General features: G+C 34.1%; 1 protein-coding gene across 2 annotated transcripts in view; it reads right to left on the bottom strand.

Annotated features, from left to right (window-relative positions):
- Positions 1-20,792, bottom strand: part of LOC136417614 (protein prickle-like) — a 186,381-nt gene that overhangs the window by 143,906 nt on the left and 21,683 nt on the right. The window contains exons 1-2 of one of the 2 annotated variants that reach the window (XM_066403384.1): positions 7,174-7,475; positions 6,783-7,112 (exon numbers count right to left, since the gene is read on the bottom strand). The exons of the other annotated variant lie outside the window; for it this stretch is intronic. Of the exons in view, the coding sequence (XP_066259481.1) occupies positions 6,783-7,112; positions 7,174-7,358 (515 nt within the window). The 5' untranslated portion in view covers positions 7,359-7,475. Of the gene's footprint in view, positions 1-6,782; positions 7,113-7,173; positions 7,476-20,792 lie in introns of those variants that run through there. 2 annotated transcript variants of the gene reach the window in all.

Raw genomic sequence — 20,792 nt, 5'->3', positions numbered from 1 at the left:
ATAGACTGAAATTCGGTACTAAGCTACATGTGAAAAATAGAAGGAATATAGTCGATAACATCTGAATGCTGAAAAAAAAACTGGTAATACTAAATAACTACTTGTTTTTTATTGATTTGTTAACCTGAATTATATTGTATTCAATGTTAACATCATCCACCTAATGAAAATATATTTTATTTACTATAACGGAACAGCGGCAACGCCTTAGGTCTCAATAAATAAATACTTTATTTAAACTTGTTTCCGCTACGAAAACAAATTTATTAACAATTAATTCTTTCTTTTTGTTATACGAGGTTTTAATAAAAATAAATTCCTCAGTGAAATTTCTTTTTTTCTGACAATGCGCGTTAAGGAATCAAAAGATGAGGCGCAGGAAGCTGTCGCTATTCCATTTGTATCGGTTCAGTACGCCTTTCTTGAGCGGATTTTGCTTGTTCAGTAGCATAAAAAAGGCAGAAAAGTTTTTAACATCATTTGTAATATTTCGTATTTGAGTGATGGTGAATGTGATTTTGGAGCCTCAGGAGTCCGATTCTATCCGAACATGTGAGAGTGAGAATAAAAATGTTTATCCAATGAAATTTGAAATTAGCGAAAGATACTTTTTGACAGTTCAACATTGACAAAACTTCAACTCTTACATGTTCTTATAAAATCAAGGCCCTGAAAGATTAGTTAGTTCAAGTCACTACGCAAACTACTGCTGTATTATAAAGATGACAAATATCTATTATCATTTCCTATTTATCTCTGGGCTCAAACATTGCCGAACAAATTGGGCATCTAATCGTTGCTCCATGTCGTGTTGCACAATTGCATTATCCATAAAGGGCCGATACATTATCAAATAAATTGCGCAACACATGCTGTTGCCCAATAACCTGCCAATGTAACAAATTTTGCAATTGCAAATGCAATATGTGCATACACCACACAACGCGGTGTGCAGCTTCCTAGGTGCACAAGATATTTCCAACCTTTTTGAAACCAGTCAAATAATTGCGCAACCCATCAAACACTGCCATACATTGGCAAATTACTGAGCAACAGCATGGATTGCACAATTTGTTTGATAATGTACGGCCCTTTTGAAGTATAACTTCTAATAATAATTTTCTATAATAATGATTTATGTAATAATTTTAAAATTACGTGGCGTCTGCAAATTATGATGGGCTAATTATTAACTAATAACATATTTTAGTCCACATAAATTTGTATTTTTTTATTTATTTAGGTTCCGTAATTATGCAAAGTTTAAAATAAGCCTTTAATCAAAGCTATTTTATATAAGTATTAGTCTTGATAGGAAGAACCTCAAAGAGGTGACATTAGTTTGAACGACTTTTTTCCTTAATTAATATTTCAAAAATGCTGTTGGTCTGTGTGATACTCACGTACCTATCTAATAATTATTTTAATATATTACATTAAGTGTTTATTTTGTGCGCTTTAACTTTTAATGATAGTAAATAGGCGCATTGAACTATTTATTATTAAGGCTCTGTTTGTATAATCGTGGTTTAAAGTAATTTTTTTGTAAAATAAATGGAAACCTAATACACAAGGTGTTTCAGAATAAGTCTGCCAACAGCTAGGTTACTGTAGGTTCCTGTACCCGAAATAAGAATTAAAGTTCACTTGAACAAGGGTCTATTTTCGTTTCCTGTCTGAAATACAGCGGAATAAAAAAATATTATTTAAAAATTTTCCTAATAAGTTCGTTCTTGCATTAAATATTTTAAAAAAAAATTGGACAGCGTAAAATAAGTATAGACACAACATTTTAGAAAAAAGTCTTTAATTTCGCCAATTAATTTCCCCATTGATGTGACCTTGAACATTTTGAACGAAAAATATGATACGCCACTGGTATTTAAAAAAATAATTTTCTGAATGCTTTTTTCTGAATATTTCTGTGAAAAAAAGGTCTCTAATATTTTTCATAATGTTAATCGTTTTCATGGAAAAAATAAAACGTAGCAATCTGTAACTGAGACATCGCATAATTCATTCGTTAATAACGTCGCACAATAAAAAATACACCAGGAATTTTTCAAATAGCACGCGATAACATGTGAAAAAAGGCCGAAGCATGCATTCTTGCAGGTGGAGGGTAGTTTCAATACCTTTGTTAATTGTTCTTTTATAAGTTACGTAATGTACCTAATTTAGTCTTGTGGTTTTAATATTAGTTAGTAAATAATGTTTTTTTCCATGAAAACGGTTAACGTTATGAAAAATATTCAATTCATCAAAATTATCATCATTTTTTTACAGGAATGAAAGAAAACATGTTTTTACTAGTAACGTATTACGTTTTTCGTTGTAAACGTTCATAGTCACATTAATGTAGACGCTACTGGTAAATTTGAAACATTGTTATGCCCTTAAAAGGTATGTGTCTACACATATTTTACGCACCCTAATTTTCATACAAATATTTAAATGCCGAAACGAATTCATTAGGAAAAAATCAGAAAAATAATCATTATTTTATCACCCTATCTTTCAGACAATGTGTTGTGAAATATTTCTTTTCAAGTTAAAAAATGTTTGGGTTAATAAACTAAATTTCAATAACGGAGTGAGTGAAAATAACTGAATAGAATTAAATGTAACTAAATTGTTCTCTCAGTACAAGATGTAAATAAGGAACATTTAAGTACGATTCATATTATCGATCAGATCACGATCCGATCACAGTTCGATTAAATATTGTTACGTTCATTTTGAATTGTTTATCCACATTAGCACTCACAGTTCAGTAACAGTCAAACGATACAAAATGAATGTTACAATATTTGACTAGACCGTGACCAGATCTTGATCGGTTCATGCCCTAATCGTGAAGATGAATCATCATTCGTTCTGTATTGTGAAAAGATGATTCATATTATCGGTCAAGTTACGGTCAAGTCAAATATTGTTAGGCTTATGTTGTATGGTCTATTCATATTAGCATGCACGGTCAAGAAATGAAAATTAATATTACAATATTTGACCTGTCTGTGACCTGACCGATAATATGAATAATCCTTTTACTTCTCTCGCAGCAATAAGTGGCAATACGGTCTCCATTGTTTTCTCGATCTTCTTCAAAGGAGTAGGTCCAATATGCAATTAACTTTTTACAGCGACTGTTTCCTTGACTCTGCATTTTGTATAAATAATGATGATTTATACGCACCCAATAAGGTTGCTCTCAAAAGGACAGTTTTTTAATCAGGAATTAATAACAGCACATATTAATAACAGCCGACAAAGACAAGAAAATATCGAAAATTCCTCTACAAATAGCAAAACGTAGGATAACTTAACGGTCGAAATGTAAACAAGAACGACGGTGCATGAATGCAATATGATGTTCAGTGATTCTAACATAGAGCCGAGGCATCATTGGCAATCTACTTTTTGACCGACGGCTACCTAAATCGAAGTAGACTCACATTATTATATCGACACAGGGGCAATTAGCATCAAATGAAACACCAACATTCCTGCACAAAAAAATAAGAAAAAAGTTTTCTTGCAGATTCGTTCCAGTTGGCACCACCAGTGACGACGCATTATGACCACGAATCGATGGGGTCAATCGAATTTTGTTTTGTCCGAAGTATAGATCGACATGACCTAATCTTTGACTTGGCCTTTAATAACTCAGAGGAAAACTCTCATAGATAGAAATTAGATTTTGTGACAAATTACATAAAAGCTTCCAATGCAAATTATTAATTCAGCTGTTGGGTATGTGCATTTATTACATATTACATACATACTCGACAGTTTCTTACACAGGCCATATTTTTACATCCAACATCAGGTCGGCAATCGGTTGACGACAAACGACAATCGACAGAAGCCGGGGACAAAGCGAAAATTGAGAAGAACGACAGTTATCGGAATATGGAACGAGTCGGATTTCAGGTTTTACGCGAGCTTTTATGGACCGGTTTTGAGACACAATTGGAAATAGGTTAAAAGCCAACCGAGTACTTTACCGAAACTTATTCAATAACAGGAACGCTCATCGTTTACCCAAAACCTTATTTAACGTCAAAAGCATGAGGTTTAAATCTGAAAGAATCGTTAGTTCATGACAGGATTTAAGATTTCGTAGGTATTTTGGTGGGTATTTCACAATCGAGGTGTCAAAACTATCCAAGCAATGCATGAAGCAAATCAAAATGGCGTATAAATACAAATTTATATTTTGTAATTTGCGGGTACATTTTATTGAACAAAAAATGTTTGTCTTCGTTTCCTCTATCTCTACTAAGAGAAAATTAAATGAATTTTTCCTAAAGAATGAAAAAAATCGTACAGGAAAACCTATACCGGTTTTTTGTAGGCACATGCATGAGAAACTATTTTTTATCTCGAAAACGGCTACTTGAGCAACAAAACACTAAGAGACCTTTTTTTATTAAGAATTGATGGAGTGTTAAGAAAAAGATATTCGTTAGTGGCGTATCATTTTTTTCTGTAAAAACATCCAATTTAATGACCGCGCAGACGCCACTAGTGTAGGTGGAAATACTTTGCCTACTCCAGAACATGTACATTATAACGCGTCCTGAATTTCATGTTCGTATCCGAAACCAGTTTTTAAATATTTAAAAAATACCCCTTAAAAATCAGAAATTAAACACCCTGTATCTTGGAAACGAAGCGATTTCGGATCTAACTTTATTCGTTCTACATATTTGTTTTTATGAACTCCACATCCCCTGAAAGTTTATTGGTATGTTTATGAAACACCCTGTATAATAAAAGGTGATCATTGAAAAAAATCTTAAGGAGGCTAAAATATCAGAGGCATGTTTTGGATAAATTAATCTATTAATCTGTTGTTAGTCAGATGTTTGATAGTAAATAGGAAATGGCTCAATCAGGACTTTACGTTTACGGTTCACCGCCTACTGTGAGGTTTCTTTTAATGATCACTAGTTATTTCCAAGATATTAACTGTATGGCCATATAAATTTCATTTAGGAGGCATAATATTTTTTGTGCAACATTCCATATGTTTAAATTTTTGAAATATTGATGACTTTTGAGACATTGAGAAAAAACCTAAACTGCAAACGTAGGACGTTGATTGAGCCATTTACTATTTGTCACCAAGCATCCGATGTTAACAATAGCTAAAACATGAACCTAACCAAAACATGCCTGCGGTAGATATTTCAACGCCTAGCTGAGATTTTTTTAATGATCACCCTTTGCATATGTGAGCTTTCATAAAGAAAATGATAGAAGGTTTGTTAATTAATTCGTTTTAAGGTGCGTGTGGAAAAATATAATGGAAGGTTGTAAGTATGGGAAAAATGATGGAATGTTGTCTATTAATTCTTTTTAATGTAAACATATGCGCTTAGGTGTGTCTACCACGCATTGTGTTGAGGGAACATTCCATTCCCGATTCCTGAAAGTAAAACAGTATTCCAGACACTTACATTTGTTTCATTAAAAAAACCTATTTCACATATATATGTTTGTATAAAAATCTGTCTGTTTGAATGTATCACGTTGTATCAACCAAACAGTTACAGGTCTTACAAAACTGAATACATACTACTTATTTTGATTTGTTTACGGTAGATCGGGCACGGGTACCGCTAGTCGTGGTGAAAGGTACCTGTCATCTGTCAACCTGTCTCCCAATGGGATGGAATGTATCAAATACGTTAATCCCCATCGACCCGGTTGTTCAGAATGAAAAACAAGTCCAATTATTTAAGCTACACTGCAGTTGTCATCCTTTTGTCGTGGCTCATTTACACTAAACAAAGTTTTAATTTAAACTCGCACCTGACACCATTAAAGTTGCGAATGGGTGTGGCGCCCTCTGTCGCCGAAATGAATCACCTCGATTAGTCATTCTGTTAACATGTCAACCCTGCGGCATTAAGTTGTTGGATGGGGAAATGTAACTCCTTTTAGCTATGATGGCCCCCTTGATTGCCATACTTTAGCCAAGGGGGTTTGTTGTGAATGTGCATATACTTTCGTTTTGTTCTTTGTTCTTCCATATGATTTCCCAAACTGTTTCTGAATAGGCTTAATTTTAATGTAGTTATTTCGTTTTTCTGTTAATTATTGCTTTATACCTGGAATTTTCTTTATAATTTAGGCAATTTATCCTTAGAACAAAGTTAGACATATTTCTGTTCAACCTTTTGAATTTCGATGAATGTGGTTGTGGAAATGTAGCAATGTGCAACTTTAAGTATTACTAAAACTAAACCGACTTGAATTTTAAATATCATTTTTATCACACACATAACGCACTGGAGATGATATCAAAAGTATATAAATATTTACCGGCAGCACCGCGAGAATCCGCATCTATAAAAACGCATCTACGAAATGAACTTCCTATGGTGAATTTTTAAAAGCACTCCCCCGAGAACCACATCTGAAATCTTGTCGCATTCAAATATAGAAGTCTGAAAAAAATAACCGCCAAGGTGTTTTGCATAACCGATATACGTTTTGATACGTGCACCGTGATATTACTCATAAATTCTCGTCGATCTTCGCGGTATGGAAATTTTTATGATTTACGTGTTTCGAGACAAAGATATTTTCAGGCATCGAAATAAATATTAAATAGTAAAACACAACGAAAATATTTCAAAGACAAAACTAGACCGGGAACAAAGTTGACTAAAACTTCACAAAAAGAAAGTACAACTCTCAATTCTATATAACCGTTAAAAATACTAATCTGACATACGTCAGAAAAATGCGAGCATATTCTCCACACTCACCTGACTTTAGCTAATTTGACCACTGTCCTGTGTGGACTCTTAATAATCTTCCCAGTCGAATCTCCACTGAATCCCACTTTTTTCCCGATTGACGTAGGTGGCACTAACGAACAATAATCACCTCCGCTAACAGTACTATATGGATTACCCGGAAGTGAAGAGAAATCACTAACTGTCTTTAATAACGATTTCTTGAAAGCCACTTTCTTCGAGCATTTTTTTTTATGATTTGCTGGTAAAGTCATTGTCTGTTCAAAATTGTCATAAAATCCTGATAGATTCTTGTCCGACAAGTTCTTTTGGAGTTCGCGTTCTGATTGGTCGGAGTACCTGGGGTTGAAGAAGAGTTACATAACAACATGTTAAGCAGAAATGGCGCAAGAAAAGTTACCGTCTTTGCGGAGCTTTGTACCCACAGACGAACTCCTTGATCTCCTCATTTTCATCAATATCACTAATATAGTGCTCATTAAAAAACACGCTGTAGTACTCTGGGCTAGTGCTCCCTTCATTTTCCAAAATCCTACTGATATTCTTTTCTGCATCCGCCCCTACGTACTTCTTTTGCAATTCCATGTTCAGTTCCCTAACCTCTTCCAGTTCGTCCAAAACTGAAGAGTTTCTGGACAAATATTTGCTCTTTTGTTCTCTCACTTCTTTAGAACATTCCGTAGGGACCAGATGTGGGTAAGAAGAATAATTGCTTAATTCATGCAGTCTGCCGGATAATTTTTCACAATTTTTGTGGCGAGGAAGAGGGGACAGACCCAGTTGATCAGTCAACAACGCTGCAACTACTAGTTAAGAAAATCACTCAAAACCCATATAGATTGCTACCTTGGTGTAACGAGTTATTTGGTACAAGGCCTTCTCTATGGTACAAGTACGCCCTGGTTAAAATGGGGGACATAAACTCCCTCTCTCTCCTGTCAGTAAAGTCCAGGCTACAACTTCTGCCACTCAAAATGGACGGTCTGGACTCGCCCGTATTCCTATTAGCCAAAATTCTACGGTATCCGATCCGGGAAGTTGTTAATATATTAGCCATGGGTGGAGGTGTCGGTAAAGGCAAGTCAGGCATTCGTAAAGGGGAAATTGATGATGGATCGTGCAGGGTTTTGAATGGGGAATCTACCAAAGATGAGCTAAAAATAAGTTTAGGAAGTTACTGTAAAATGACTACTAGGATCTCGGAAACGGGTATGATTGATTAAAAAATAGGTGTGGGGACATAAATATTTGATTATTACACTCACTTTCACATGAAATGCACCACCCAGTAATAATAATAATTAAGTCTTGTAATTTTGGCAAAATAATGCTTCATAATAGAGTATCAAATGATCAGACTTTCAGTTAAAAGATACAACATTTGATAATGAAAAAATTAATAATAAGTGACATCGCCTCGTACGGCAATGCAAGCACGTACTCTTCGGGGTATGCTTTGCAACAAATGATCAATATCTTCCTGGGGTATTTCATTCCATGCTACCTCAAGATGATGTCGTAGGTCATCCACATTGTTTGGAGGCCTCGGTAAATTTCGAAAACAGCGACTCATCATGTCCCAAAGATGTTCGATGGGCGATAGGTCCGGTGACCGTGCAGGCCAAGGCAGTATTTCCAATTGTGCTTCTTCCAGGTATCTTCGAGTAATGTTCGCACTATGTGGTCTTGCATTATCCTGTTGGAAAATGCCATTTGGTAAAGTTTGCATGAAGGGTACTAATACTGGCCTGAGAACATTGTTAATGTAGTGACGTGCGTTTAAAGTGCCTGGAATGAACACAAGAGAAGATTTTCGACCAACACATATCGCACCCCAGACCATAATATCAGGTGTTAAAACTGTGTGGCGCCTTTCAGAAAATTGCAAATTTCTTCTTTCACCTCGGTATCGTCTGACTCTTCTACGACCATCACTAATCCATAAACAAAATCGCGACTCGTCACTGAAGACGATATTGTTCCACTCATGATTCTAATCAATTCGTTCTTGACACCAGGCCAATCTGGAAGCTTGATGTTGGGCGGTTAGTGGCAGTCGTAGATTTGGGCGGTATGAATGCAGGCCAAAAGACGAAATTCTTCTGTAAACTGTTGCCATCGACACCCGACGATTTAGAGCTCCCATTCAATCTACTGCAACAGATATTGTTGTTTGAAATCGATCACCAATGGCCATCCGTCTAAGAAGTCGATCTTCACGTGCGTTGCTGCTACGGGGAAGACGTCCAGCTGGACGATGTCGCTGAACCCTTTCTTCAGACCACAAAGACCATATTCTCGCAATCGTGGTGTGGTTCCGATTCATTCTTCGGGCAATTTCACGAAAAGAAGTCCACCCTCCTTCATGCCGATAATTCGCCCTCTATCAAAATCCGAAACGTGTGAAAAATTTCGACGCTGTCTCACTGGGGGCATTTTGAGATGTCTTGTTTACAGTTCAACAACAAAATAAACTGATATTTCCATGTAAATATTATTTTATTTATTTACAATTGAATAAAAAATCTACTAAGTCGATGACAAAAAAGCCACTAGCATTCTTTCTTTTTTACTGAAAGTCTGATCATTTGATACTCTAATATGAAGCATTATTTTGCCAAAATTACAAGACTTAATTATTATTATTACTGGGTGGTGCATTTCATGTGAAAGTGAGTGAATTTAAAATTTTAATTTATAAGACTTTAAGGGAAAGGGTGAATGGCAGATCGTAATACCGGAAAAGAAATTACAAGGAAGAAGAATTTTAGAAGAGATTGCATAATTCGGTCATGTTTTCTTTGCGTTGTAAAATGTGGAAAGTTTATTCTTGCATACCATGTTACAATTAGGAATTTCGGAATTTTTAAGACATTTTCGGAGTCACTCGAAACTCGCTATAGGTTTGTTATTTGGAAGCAACATCTTGTTGAGGAAGACTACTTGAATAACATGCTGGCAAATTTTTCAATAAAGATTTAATTAAGCTGTGCCATTTACTTAGGTAATCCCCAGTACAATTTGCCCTTTTTATGTCCGCTTTATCCCCCTGTCACCCACCCCCGCAATGCTTAATCAACCACATCCATCTTTCAAATCGGGATCACGTCGCCCTCTCCTACCTTTTGTGGGACGTCCCACCCTTAACTCTCAGATCCACTCGATCACATAACGATGCGTCATTTTCTTCCATCACGAATATGTTGCATTGTTCCGTAAAAATGATATGCTCTTTGTTTTATAGCAATTTTGATCCATGCTAAAAATTATTGATAGAGAAAGGTGCAGTAATGATGAGTGAAGATACTGTACATTGTGAAAAACAAATAATCATGTCTCCACATTACACCTATAATCATAGCTTTAACGATGCAAAAGTCATTGCGCTTTTGTAGTTCTTGGTCTAATTACAATATTGTAGAAATTTCTTAAACTATCATACATACATATTTCGTTGGACACTTTAGAGGTAGTTTAAATTATCAATGCACATCACACAGGTCAACAAAGAAATCTTTATTTTTGTGTTTGTACTTTAATAGTAACATTTTGATTTTGTATGCTCAAAAACAATCATAAACCCCTTTGTAATTAAATAAGTTTGCTTTTGTTTCTTTTAGAATGACGAACACACAACAATTTCAGTTATTTCAGTTTTTATGGCTATTTAAAATCAAAAGTTTGTTATTTTTTTAAGTATTGGAATTAAGGAGGAAAACACAAGGAAAATTTCGCTTTTTGGTACATAATTACTGAACTTTTGTAGGTTCTTGCCAAAGGACATAGCTATATTACGTACTAAGAATTTTAATTGGCCATTACGCGCTTATGGATTGATTTCCATAAGGGCGGGAAAACCTTAAAACCTCAATTCAATAGTTTTCAAAATACACATTTCAAATTTACCTTTTCGTTCCATTAAACTTTTTAATATTTTGTTTCTTTGAAAATACAAATTTATTACGTACATTTAATAAATTGATTCCATTTTTGCATACAATAATGGCGAGAAACAAGGAACATCTTTATAAAATCAGTATTTCATTTGGTTCTAGCTGCCACAAAAGCGAACTTTTTCAATTTGGACAATTTTTTTCTATAATCAGTTAGGTGAGAAAAGTGAGGATCTAATTAGGAAAACCCCGATACAAAATGTGTGTTGATCCGTGTCATTTATCCAGTGTAAATACAGAATTATTAATTATAATTTTAATAGGAAACTTGTCTGATATTAAAGTCACTCTATAAATCGAGTGTATGCCTTAGACTAATGGCAACACTAAAAAACAGTCGATTAGAAATAGAGAATTATTATAAAAAGGTAGTCGTAAAATTTATGGCGGTCTTTTATTGCTCCACGGAATTACGGGGAAATAATGAGAACCGTCTTTGACTTTATTAATAATAAAAGAGGAGGAATTTATTGTTTTTTTATTTAGGTTCTAAAATGTTTTAGTATGGGTGCTAATTTGCTGTCCAAAAACTGATGGTAAGGAATATCGGTTGGATGTGCTAAAACACATTGATAATAACAACAGCATTGATAAATTAAACCAGTTTCTACGATTTTTATGTCAACGACTTTACTGTTAGCTCATAGGCCTATGCATATATATATGTATATATACAGTGGTGGCCATAAGTATGGAATATTTTTTGAAACTTTATTTAGCTAAAGGGCCTTTACTTTTTTTCTTCAATTCTGGTATATTTAAATTGGGATAGGTCAATTCTACATTTTAAACCATACAGTATTTATAGAATGTTGCTATCAAAAATTCCACCGATAAACAAATTTTTTTAGATGGACAAAAGTATGGAATATCATAGATTTAAATTTATTTTGCATTTAGTATTCAGTATTGAGTGTTACAGTTCGATAAAATTTGAAGCCGAAATGGTTAAAAAAAAATATCTTTCGGAAGATCTTCGATCACGAATAGTGGAGATGTCAAATAACGGAGCCAATCAGAAGGACATCGCAAAGACATTTAATGTGAGCCAGGGGTGTGTATCGAAAATTTTGAGGAAGTTTAGGGTATTCAACGCCGTAAAAAACCATCTGAAAACAGGACGTCCCAGAAAAACAACAGTCCATACAGACCAACCTATTAAAATTATATCCTCCAAAGATCCCGAAAAATCATCGCGCTTAATAAAGGAAGAAATTACAAATAATAGTGGTATTTAAATTAGTGATCGTACTGTGAGGCGTCGTCTATGTGATACTGGATTGTTTGGACGATTGGCAGTGAAGAAACCATTAATTTCCAAAAAAAACCGGAAGGCCAGAATTAAGTTTGCACGCTCACATCTGTTTTGGACACCCGAAAAATGGAATACCGTCCTTTTCAGTGACGAAACCAAAATCAAACTGTTTGATTCGGATGGAAAAACTTATGTTCGGCGACCGATAGAGAAGAGATTTGATCCCAAGTACCAAAAGCCCACTGTTAAACATGGCGGTCAGAGTTTAATGGTGTAGGGATCTTTTTCGAGATCTGGAGTTGGCCTGTTAGTCAAAATTGATGGAATAATGGATCGGTTTTTATACAAAAATATCCTAGAGCAGCATATGCTTCCATTTGCCGAGGAAGAAATGCCACTGGTATGGCGGTTCCAACAGGATAATGATCCTAAACATTCTTCACGGTTGATTAAAAATTAGTTTATTGAAAAGCAGATAGATGTTATAGAATGGCCTTCACAATCTCCTGATTTAAATCCCATCGAACATCTGTGGGACCATTTGAAACGAAAAATTAGACAAAGACACGTGTCAAATACTGAAGAATTGTGGAGGATCATACAAGAAGAATGGAAAAACATTTCTTCCTCAACGTGCCAGAATCTAATTGATTCAATGCAGCGTCGATGTCAGGTTGTCCTAGATGCTAAGGGGTATGCCACAAAATATTGAGTTTACTTAAGATGGCAGACTCCATACCATGATATAAAAATATTCCATATTTTTGTTCAAGTGTAATTTTTCATTTTCATTTTTCTAAAAACTTTTTCAATTAGAAATCTTAATTTTATGTTATAATTATAGGAAATTAAATAAAGTCCTTCAAGCATTTGTGTAATTTTTGTTTAATACTTTTTAATAAATATTTTATCAAATTAAAATAATATTCCATACTTATGGCCACCACTGTATATATATGTATATATGTTATGCATTAATTTTGTATAGGTATATTAGTGAGTTTCAAATTTGTTTTAGTTTTACATCTGTGGGATTTTTTAAGAGAAACTCATATTTTATTCCTTCATAGAAAATGCAAGGAATGCGAAACCATGCATTTTAGATTTTACTCTTCGTCAAAGCTTAAATATCCCTAAATAAATAGCTTAAAGGACTCGTCTCTCTTACAGTTTCCCCTAACCAAAATCCGCATCATACTATGTAACATTAAAAATTTGAAGCACACTAAACCTACGTAGATCTATTCAGCAATGCACTAATGTCCCAAATCATTGTAAGAGGACACGACCTAACCTTTCAGTTCCTGACGTCATTTACATCCATTCACGACCTTGCCCACGTCATTCTGACCTTGCTTGTGCGTGCGCAAATTCACTTTCCACCACATAATCAACATTTCACTTGAGAATTTTCACTAAAACTATCTAAAAACACTGAGAAAAACTGAACGTTAACTTAATGTAACGATTGTGTCCGAGTTGTGATTATACTTTGCCAGTGATGAGGGAGGGATAAACAACCCTCCGTCTGCGACCCCCCGGTCCGACGTCGGCGGGGTAGGAGGAGTGGGAAGTAAAGGGTGACTCACGTTCGGTGGGCAAGCGTGCCCGCATATCGATATATCGCTTGTTCGAATTTCAGTTCGATATCGGCGGGTTACAGGATTAAATTAATGTTATGCTACGCTTGAAAACAATTCACAACTTTGCTTTAAAATTAGATGCGTGAACTGAATGAAAGGATTCCACATATGATTCTAATAATGAAAATAGCACGGAGTTTCGCGCAAAATCGTTCATTTATAAAATCATTTTTCTCTCTAGAGGATTGAACGATATCGACTACCGATACATCATTAATTTGGTATAGTGTTTCTTGATTTAATAGTCATCCAAGTTATAGCTCTAAACATATAAAAAAATATTCATTATTTCTTTTGTTTTCTTTATAACATTAAACATTTAATGATTTTTTACTTTTGTACGTGTTATTATTTCTATGTAATTGGGTCATGACATACTCGGCTTGGTCGCTTTCGCTATTGTATGTCTAAAATAAACAAAAATTTACTTTTTCTCTTCTCATCCTGGAAAACGTTTGGGTAAAAGATTTAATTTTTAATCTCACTAACTCTTCAAATCTTATTGTATATATACATATATAGATATAGATATAGATACATACATATGTACATTAAAAAAGAGGTAAAGCCCACTAAAGCATTTAGAATATTTAACCTGTGATTTGTACATCAATGAATGTAATTGTTAATTATTCCTTCCGTTGCTTATCGAATGTGACATCACAACAAAAATAAATTTCTGGTAAAAAACTCGAAATACATCGCCTAGAATCATTATCATGTAGTCCATTTCTTATCCATAAGCAAGTCAAGGTCATCTCACATAACCATCTCGTACCGAAAAAATGTGCGTCATTATCATTATGCGAATTTGCTCGTTTCAATAATGTAATGAATAAAGCATCTAAAGTTCGCTGTACCAGAGTTCCATTGCATCACATACGAAATCCATAATAAAATATCGCGCCAAAGCATCAATATGTATTATGGAGAAGTAGCAGGCACCCAGGGAACTAAGTACGTTGAGTACCGACCGAGTGCGGGTCGAAGAACCTGTCGGCCGGTACCACAACCAGCGGTGACCTTGAGCAGTCGGACGTGATAGGACGATCGCGTTTAATCGCCATCACTATTAAATTCCCAACTATCGAGTAAAAAGGCTGCCCGTCGGTTAATATCGAAACTTTTTTTGGCATCATACGGACTCGTAAATTAAATTAATAATATAGTCGCGGGCATTCGTCATTTTTAGTTTGATGGTGCATCTACAAAAACGGAAAAATTTGAAACGGACATGCAGTTGTTCTAGAGTGAAGGTTCTATACATATTTGTCGAAATGCGGAATGAAAATGGATGTTACTTTTCCTAACCTATTCATTTTTCAATACTATGCATTAAAATTATTTTTATTTTTTCGCTAGTGAAGGATGTTTTGTAGGAAAGAGTGGAGAGCACTTTTTTCTTTATAATTGAATAGGTAAATGAAAACCAATTTTTATTTTTAGAAAACCTACCTTTTTATGTTTCTTAAGATTAATATACAAAAAATGTTCAATTTTATATAAACTAAACACATTCAGATTATTGATAAAGTATGACTTTCACAAAAATTAAAAATATAAGATAGGGTAGAGCGGGAACTGAGGATTGCACCGAATAATGAAAATATAAATATCTCGAAAACAAGTAATCAATACTTTTTTTACGTGGAAAAATTGGCAGAGACAATTCTGTTATTCAAAAAGTCTATTCAATATGGCACAAAAAATGATTAGCTTTTAAATCTAGGAAAGTTGCCGCCCACGGCATCATCTTTAATCTAAATTAAAATTTCGAAATCTGAATTTCTCACAAATCGAAAGAAAGCGGCTTGTTCGCTCTTCAAAACCAAAGATTCATAAATTAACCAAGCTATGAAGCAGAACAGCAACAACGCCTATCCTTTTAAACCGCCCTACTTGTTTTACCATTGTACTTATAATGGATAAACATCGACTATAATTATTTAGATTTGTAATAATGGAACTCTAAGCATTATCTACAGTAATATTATAGGCATAAACGAAAACAACACCTTAATAAATGTAAGATATCAATTTTAATCGACTTAAAGAACAAATATCACCGCTTCAAACTAGTGCTGTCATACTGTTATTTATAGTGATATACAGCACTTTTAAATCATGTAACGTCTTTAAAATCACTTGCAGGGAGGCGTCGCTTATTTTTTGATCTTCTACTTTTCAAACAGTTTGTCTCAAATACTAGTTTCATAAGTTCTGCTTTAACCTCAATATGGCCAAATTGCCCTTCCGTTTAGCATATTACTTCACACCATTAAATATAGGAAAGGACGCCTCGCCAAAATTTAATTTATTTGAGTTTTCGGTTATCAAGGCAATAATGGATAGTACGGCGCTCCCATTCTTTAGCTATCTTATAATCACTATCCAAATCGGAAAAAGAGTCCATTAAGGCGACGTAAATATCGTGAAAAGGCTCTACAAATGTCCAATTTTTCAACTAACTGTAGGCATTTTTATAATGTTATTGGCCGCAATCACGCTATAATATCAATCCAAGGTTCAGTGGTTCAGTTTCTGCTGTTCACCTCTGCTTAATTTATTTCTGAGTTTTGTTTTGAATGAGCTAGATTTTGAAGACTAAAGTTTGATATCTAATTTATTGATCAAAAGCCATAACATTTATTGTTAAATTTCTATACTGGCTATTATTCAGGGTGGTCCTCTACGAACTACATTGATCGATTATGGAAAAATTATAAATTAGAAAAATCTGAAAATCCGGTACCATATAAAAGTTGATAAGGGCATCCCGCCTAAAATATCAAGCACTTTCAATTATACAGGAATAGTTATCAAGTTGCTTATTATATATATGGATTATACAGTGTGGAAGTTTTGGATGGAACAGTCCATATAACTAAGATGCCGAACATATGCGGCCAAAATCCTCGGATATGGAGATTTTTATTTTTTCTTGTTTTTTTTTTAATGATAAATTAATGTATACAGGGTAGGCCAAAAATTAGGTACAATCATCAACTTTGTTTTTTCAAATGGAAACACCAATTTTTTATTTCATTTTTGAATTCTACGCAAAATTCTAAGTGTGTTTCATGTACCATGTCTTATATATATCTAAACACAACAGGTCTCGAGAAATTTACAATTGAACATATCAAAAACTAAAACTTTTTATTTCTTTTAAAATTTCTTTGGTCCTGAAAGGGACCGATTTAATACAAAATAAAATAACAAGCAACAATTAAATTAAATGTTCGAATTGGATTCCACCTACTTCTTGACAATAAGCAAGATGATGAATGAATTCCTGTTTGACATTTTGAAGTATTGCTAGAGTAATTGTTATTACTTCATTACGGATTCTTTCTTTTAAGGCTTCGATAGTTTCTGGTTGGTTAAAGTATACCTTACTCTTAAGATAACCCCATAGAAAGTAATCTAAAGGCGTGAGGTCAGGTGATCGTGCCGGCCATTCAATCACTCCTCGTCTACCAATCTAGCGTTCAGGAAAAATGTCATTTAAATAAGCCCTAACATCAACGTGACAATTAGGGAGTGCTCCATCATGTTGAAACCATAAAGTATCACTGGAAACCTCACGATGATTCTCATTTGGATATAGCTCAACAAGAGCAGCAACAAGATCTATGAGCAATTCTAAATTCTTTTCACCTGTTAATGTTCCGTCAATAAAATGGGGTCCTAAAATTCTGTTGCCAACTATTCCGGCCCAAACATTTACCTTTTTTGAAAATTAAATGTGGGCCTTCATTATCCAATGAGGATTCTGAGACGCCCAATATCATCAGAACTGATAATACGGTTGACAAAAATATAATCGTAACATCAGTATTGCATCTCTCCATCATGTTAGCACATAATTCAACTCTACGATCAAGATCATTTGCTTTTAACTAGTGGACCTACCAACTCGTGATAATTTCTATGGATGTCATTTATAAGTTTTCAAATATTTCAGAACAGAAGTGTGGGTGATGTCATTATTAACACTCACTGCTCGCAAGGTATTATGCGGATTTTCTTGTAGCTGTAATAAAAGGTTTAATTGCACTTCTTCGGGTACTTCAGACCGGTGTTGTAAATTGTCTCTAACATATCGTAGTTCAAAAAACTTATTTAAAATTTTAGAGACGGTGAAGTGTACTAAAGGACAATCATCTGGATATTTATTGTTAAATAAAACACATACTTCTGGATGTGTACGTTGTCTATTTCCACATCTTTTCATAATCAGAATTTCGATTCTCTTTTTTTCTGTCAAATGCAATAGTCAAAATGCTGCAAATTTTGCAATAAATCAAAAGCAATGAAGAGCACAACTTGGCATAAACAGAAACTGAACAAAATAACCAATATAAAAGATATGCGGGTTCGTACTCAATTAATTCCATGGCCTAATTAATCTGAAATTTTTAGGACACGCGGTAAATAAACAACGTCAACAATGTTCAATCGTACATTTCTCGAGACCTCTTGCGTTTAGGTATAAAACATGGTACATGAAACACACTTAGAACTTTGCGTAGAACTCAAAAATGAAATAAAAAATTGGTGTTTCCATTTGAAAAAAACAACGTTGATGGTCGTACCTGATTTTTGGACTACCCTGTATACATGAATTTATCATCAAAAAACCGCAAGAAAAAATAAAAATCGACGTATCCGAGGATTTTGGCCGCATATGTTCGGCATCTTAGTTATATGGACTGTTCCATCCAAAACTTCCACACTGTATGTATGGAATGTCCTACATATCACTGAATTTTTATTCGTCGACAATTTTCCTACAGTTATAAGAAAAATTTAATAACTAATTGCTTATTCTATTTAAAATAAGAAAGTTTTCATATTGACCTAAATTTTTAGATTTTTGCTATTTATAGTTTTTATAATCGATCGTTGCGGGTCGGGAAACCATCTGATTTTCATGAGGAATTTACAGTATCATGAACTTAAGCCGCCAGATGTAACGTGAAGACGTAAGATAAATAGAAATATGTATATGTAGGTTTCCCAGCTCAGTTCAGGTTAGGCATTGGATCGAGGGATAAGACCCACAAGATGGTTTCTTACCCTTCAATCATACTTTTCGGGAACGAATTTTAATTCATCATTAATAATATTCTTTATAATTTTTACTAATGTTCATTATTACATGATTAATATCCTTTATTAATAAATGCATTGTCGTTTGTAAGCAGGTAATCGGCGTGTTCGTGCTGTTGAACTCATACTTGCCCAAATTTCTATGTAGTATAGTAGATACTGGTTCCCGATAGAACAAGTGCTGAGACTGTCTTTATATGTAATACCATAGATTTGCTTTTGTAAATCTGTTGTAAAGTTAAGTTCTGACTAGACTTCGGAAGCATTGATGTGTAGTATTTCCTTGAACCTGATGGTCGAAACGAGTGACTCGCTAGCCTATTCTGATACAGTATAATACAATCGTATGTTATACCATTTGCGTTAGGATTTTCATGGTTTTTATTGAATTGACTGGAGAACTAAATAAACCTGCTACCTACGTAACTATACTCAAGAGGACTCAAGCACATTTCAACAAAGACGATTGATCAGGCCGTGATAGGTCCTTGACGATGCCAGACACTCGTGTTGGCGAAACGTTAGGAATTATTTGCATTCAATGTCCATGTCAAGGACCAACATTCCTCCTGTGAAGTTCAATTTATATAATAAACGAGAAAAATGCTTTTGAGGTACACATTAACTACATTTTCAAGCATTTTCAGAGGTTGACTCGCTGGATCATGTTTGAAGCATTGAAGTGTTGCAGTGTTCTGGTGGTCACTGATAGCATTTCCGGTAAAGGTGACAAGATAAAAACTTATATAATGTTTTCTGGGCAATTATCAAAGTTTACCAATTTTATTACAGAATTCTAAATCGTTGCTTTAGATTTTACACGTCACAATTACATCAAGATTTCTTTAATTTCTATAGGCATTTTTTTCTCTTGATTTTATACATAATTTAACGACAGTTATTAAAAAACAATTAACGACAAAATCTGTATCAAAGTCTAAAATCGAAAATTCAAGCGGTACTAAAACTTGAAATTTAAGGCCTTTTAAATACCCAAAACCCTTATGCATGTCGGAAATGTATTAGATCTTTTCTTGGGGGAGACATATTTGCAGGAATTTGAGGTATTTTGTGTTAGTCTTAATAGTATTTGTTACACAGTAGATATTAATAGGGCTTATCGTATGTTTACAAACTGCAAAAATTACTATAATAAAACTACATCAATTACTATAATTTTATAGATCCGCAAACGAATTTAGTTAAAAAACATTACAAAGTCGCGTTTCCTCAACTTTCCAACTTTTTTACTAAACGAAACTTTTTTAGAAAATGTCTAAAACTGTCAATACTCGGTAGTGAACTTTTTTAAATATCTGTACCACAGGGGCTAAGTTCAGTAAAGTCAACAGTTATACAACTGTTAAATGACGTCAGCTTCGATTTAAATGTATTTGAAAAATATCTGATCAACTAGGCCAGTGGAAAGAACAATCTTGGCGTTGGAAAATAGAATATAAACAGAATATGAAATAGAAATTTAGCGTAGTTGGAGTTAATAAGGTTACCAAAATGCTTCAGTTTGATTTTATATGTGTTTGATAGATTCTAATTCGAAAAATGTCAATCGCTCGAAATTGTCAATTCAATGTTACTAATTGTTCTTTTTACTATGCACGTAACCTGTAATACCAGCAGGCGACTGTTGCATACATTCCTACACTTTTTAAGAAACTTATAATTTATAAAAGCTTTTAGCCAGTCACGTCGTTGATTTATTGCCAAAATGGCGACCGATAAATCCACACATATGACAAATGGCGCAAACTCTCGATTACTCAAGGCGAACAAAATCATTGGCTAATAAATTACGAGTATTGACTTCTGTGTGGTTCTGCCTATCAGTTTCAGTTTTTCAGGGATATGCCTCTGAATTTTTTATAACTATAAATTGCCTACCCTATAAAATCCCTGAATATCGTTATTTTGAATTAAATTTTTTTCTTTACTCACAACAATCTCTATCTGGCCCTTGTCAACCGTCCAAGTACTTATTTAAATTACTTTATTCAGAGATTCTTATTTTCTTGGCCAACAACAATTTAATATTCAA

Source organism: Euwallacea similis, chromosome 29 (assembly GCF_039881205.1).
Source record: "Euwallacea similis isolate ESF13 chromosome 29, ESF131.1, whole genome shotgun sequence".
NCBI classification, from domain to species: domain Eukaryota; kingdom Metazoa; phylum Arthropoda; class Insecta; order Coleoptera; family Curculionidae; genus Euwallacea; species Euwallacea similis.
Note: the sequence above shows the minus strand (reverse complement) of the source record. Positions and strands in the feature narration are given on the sequence as shown.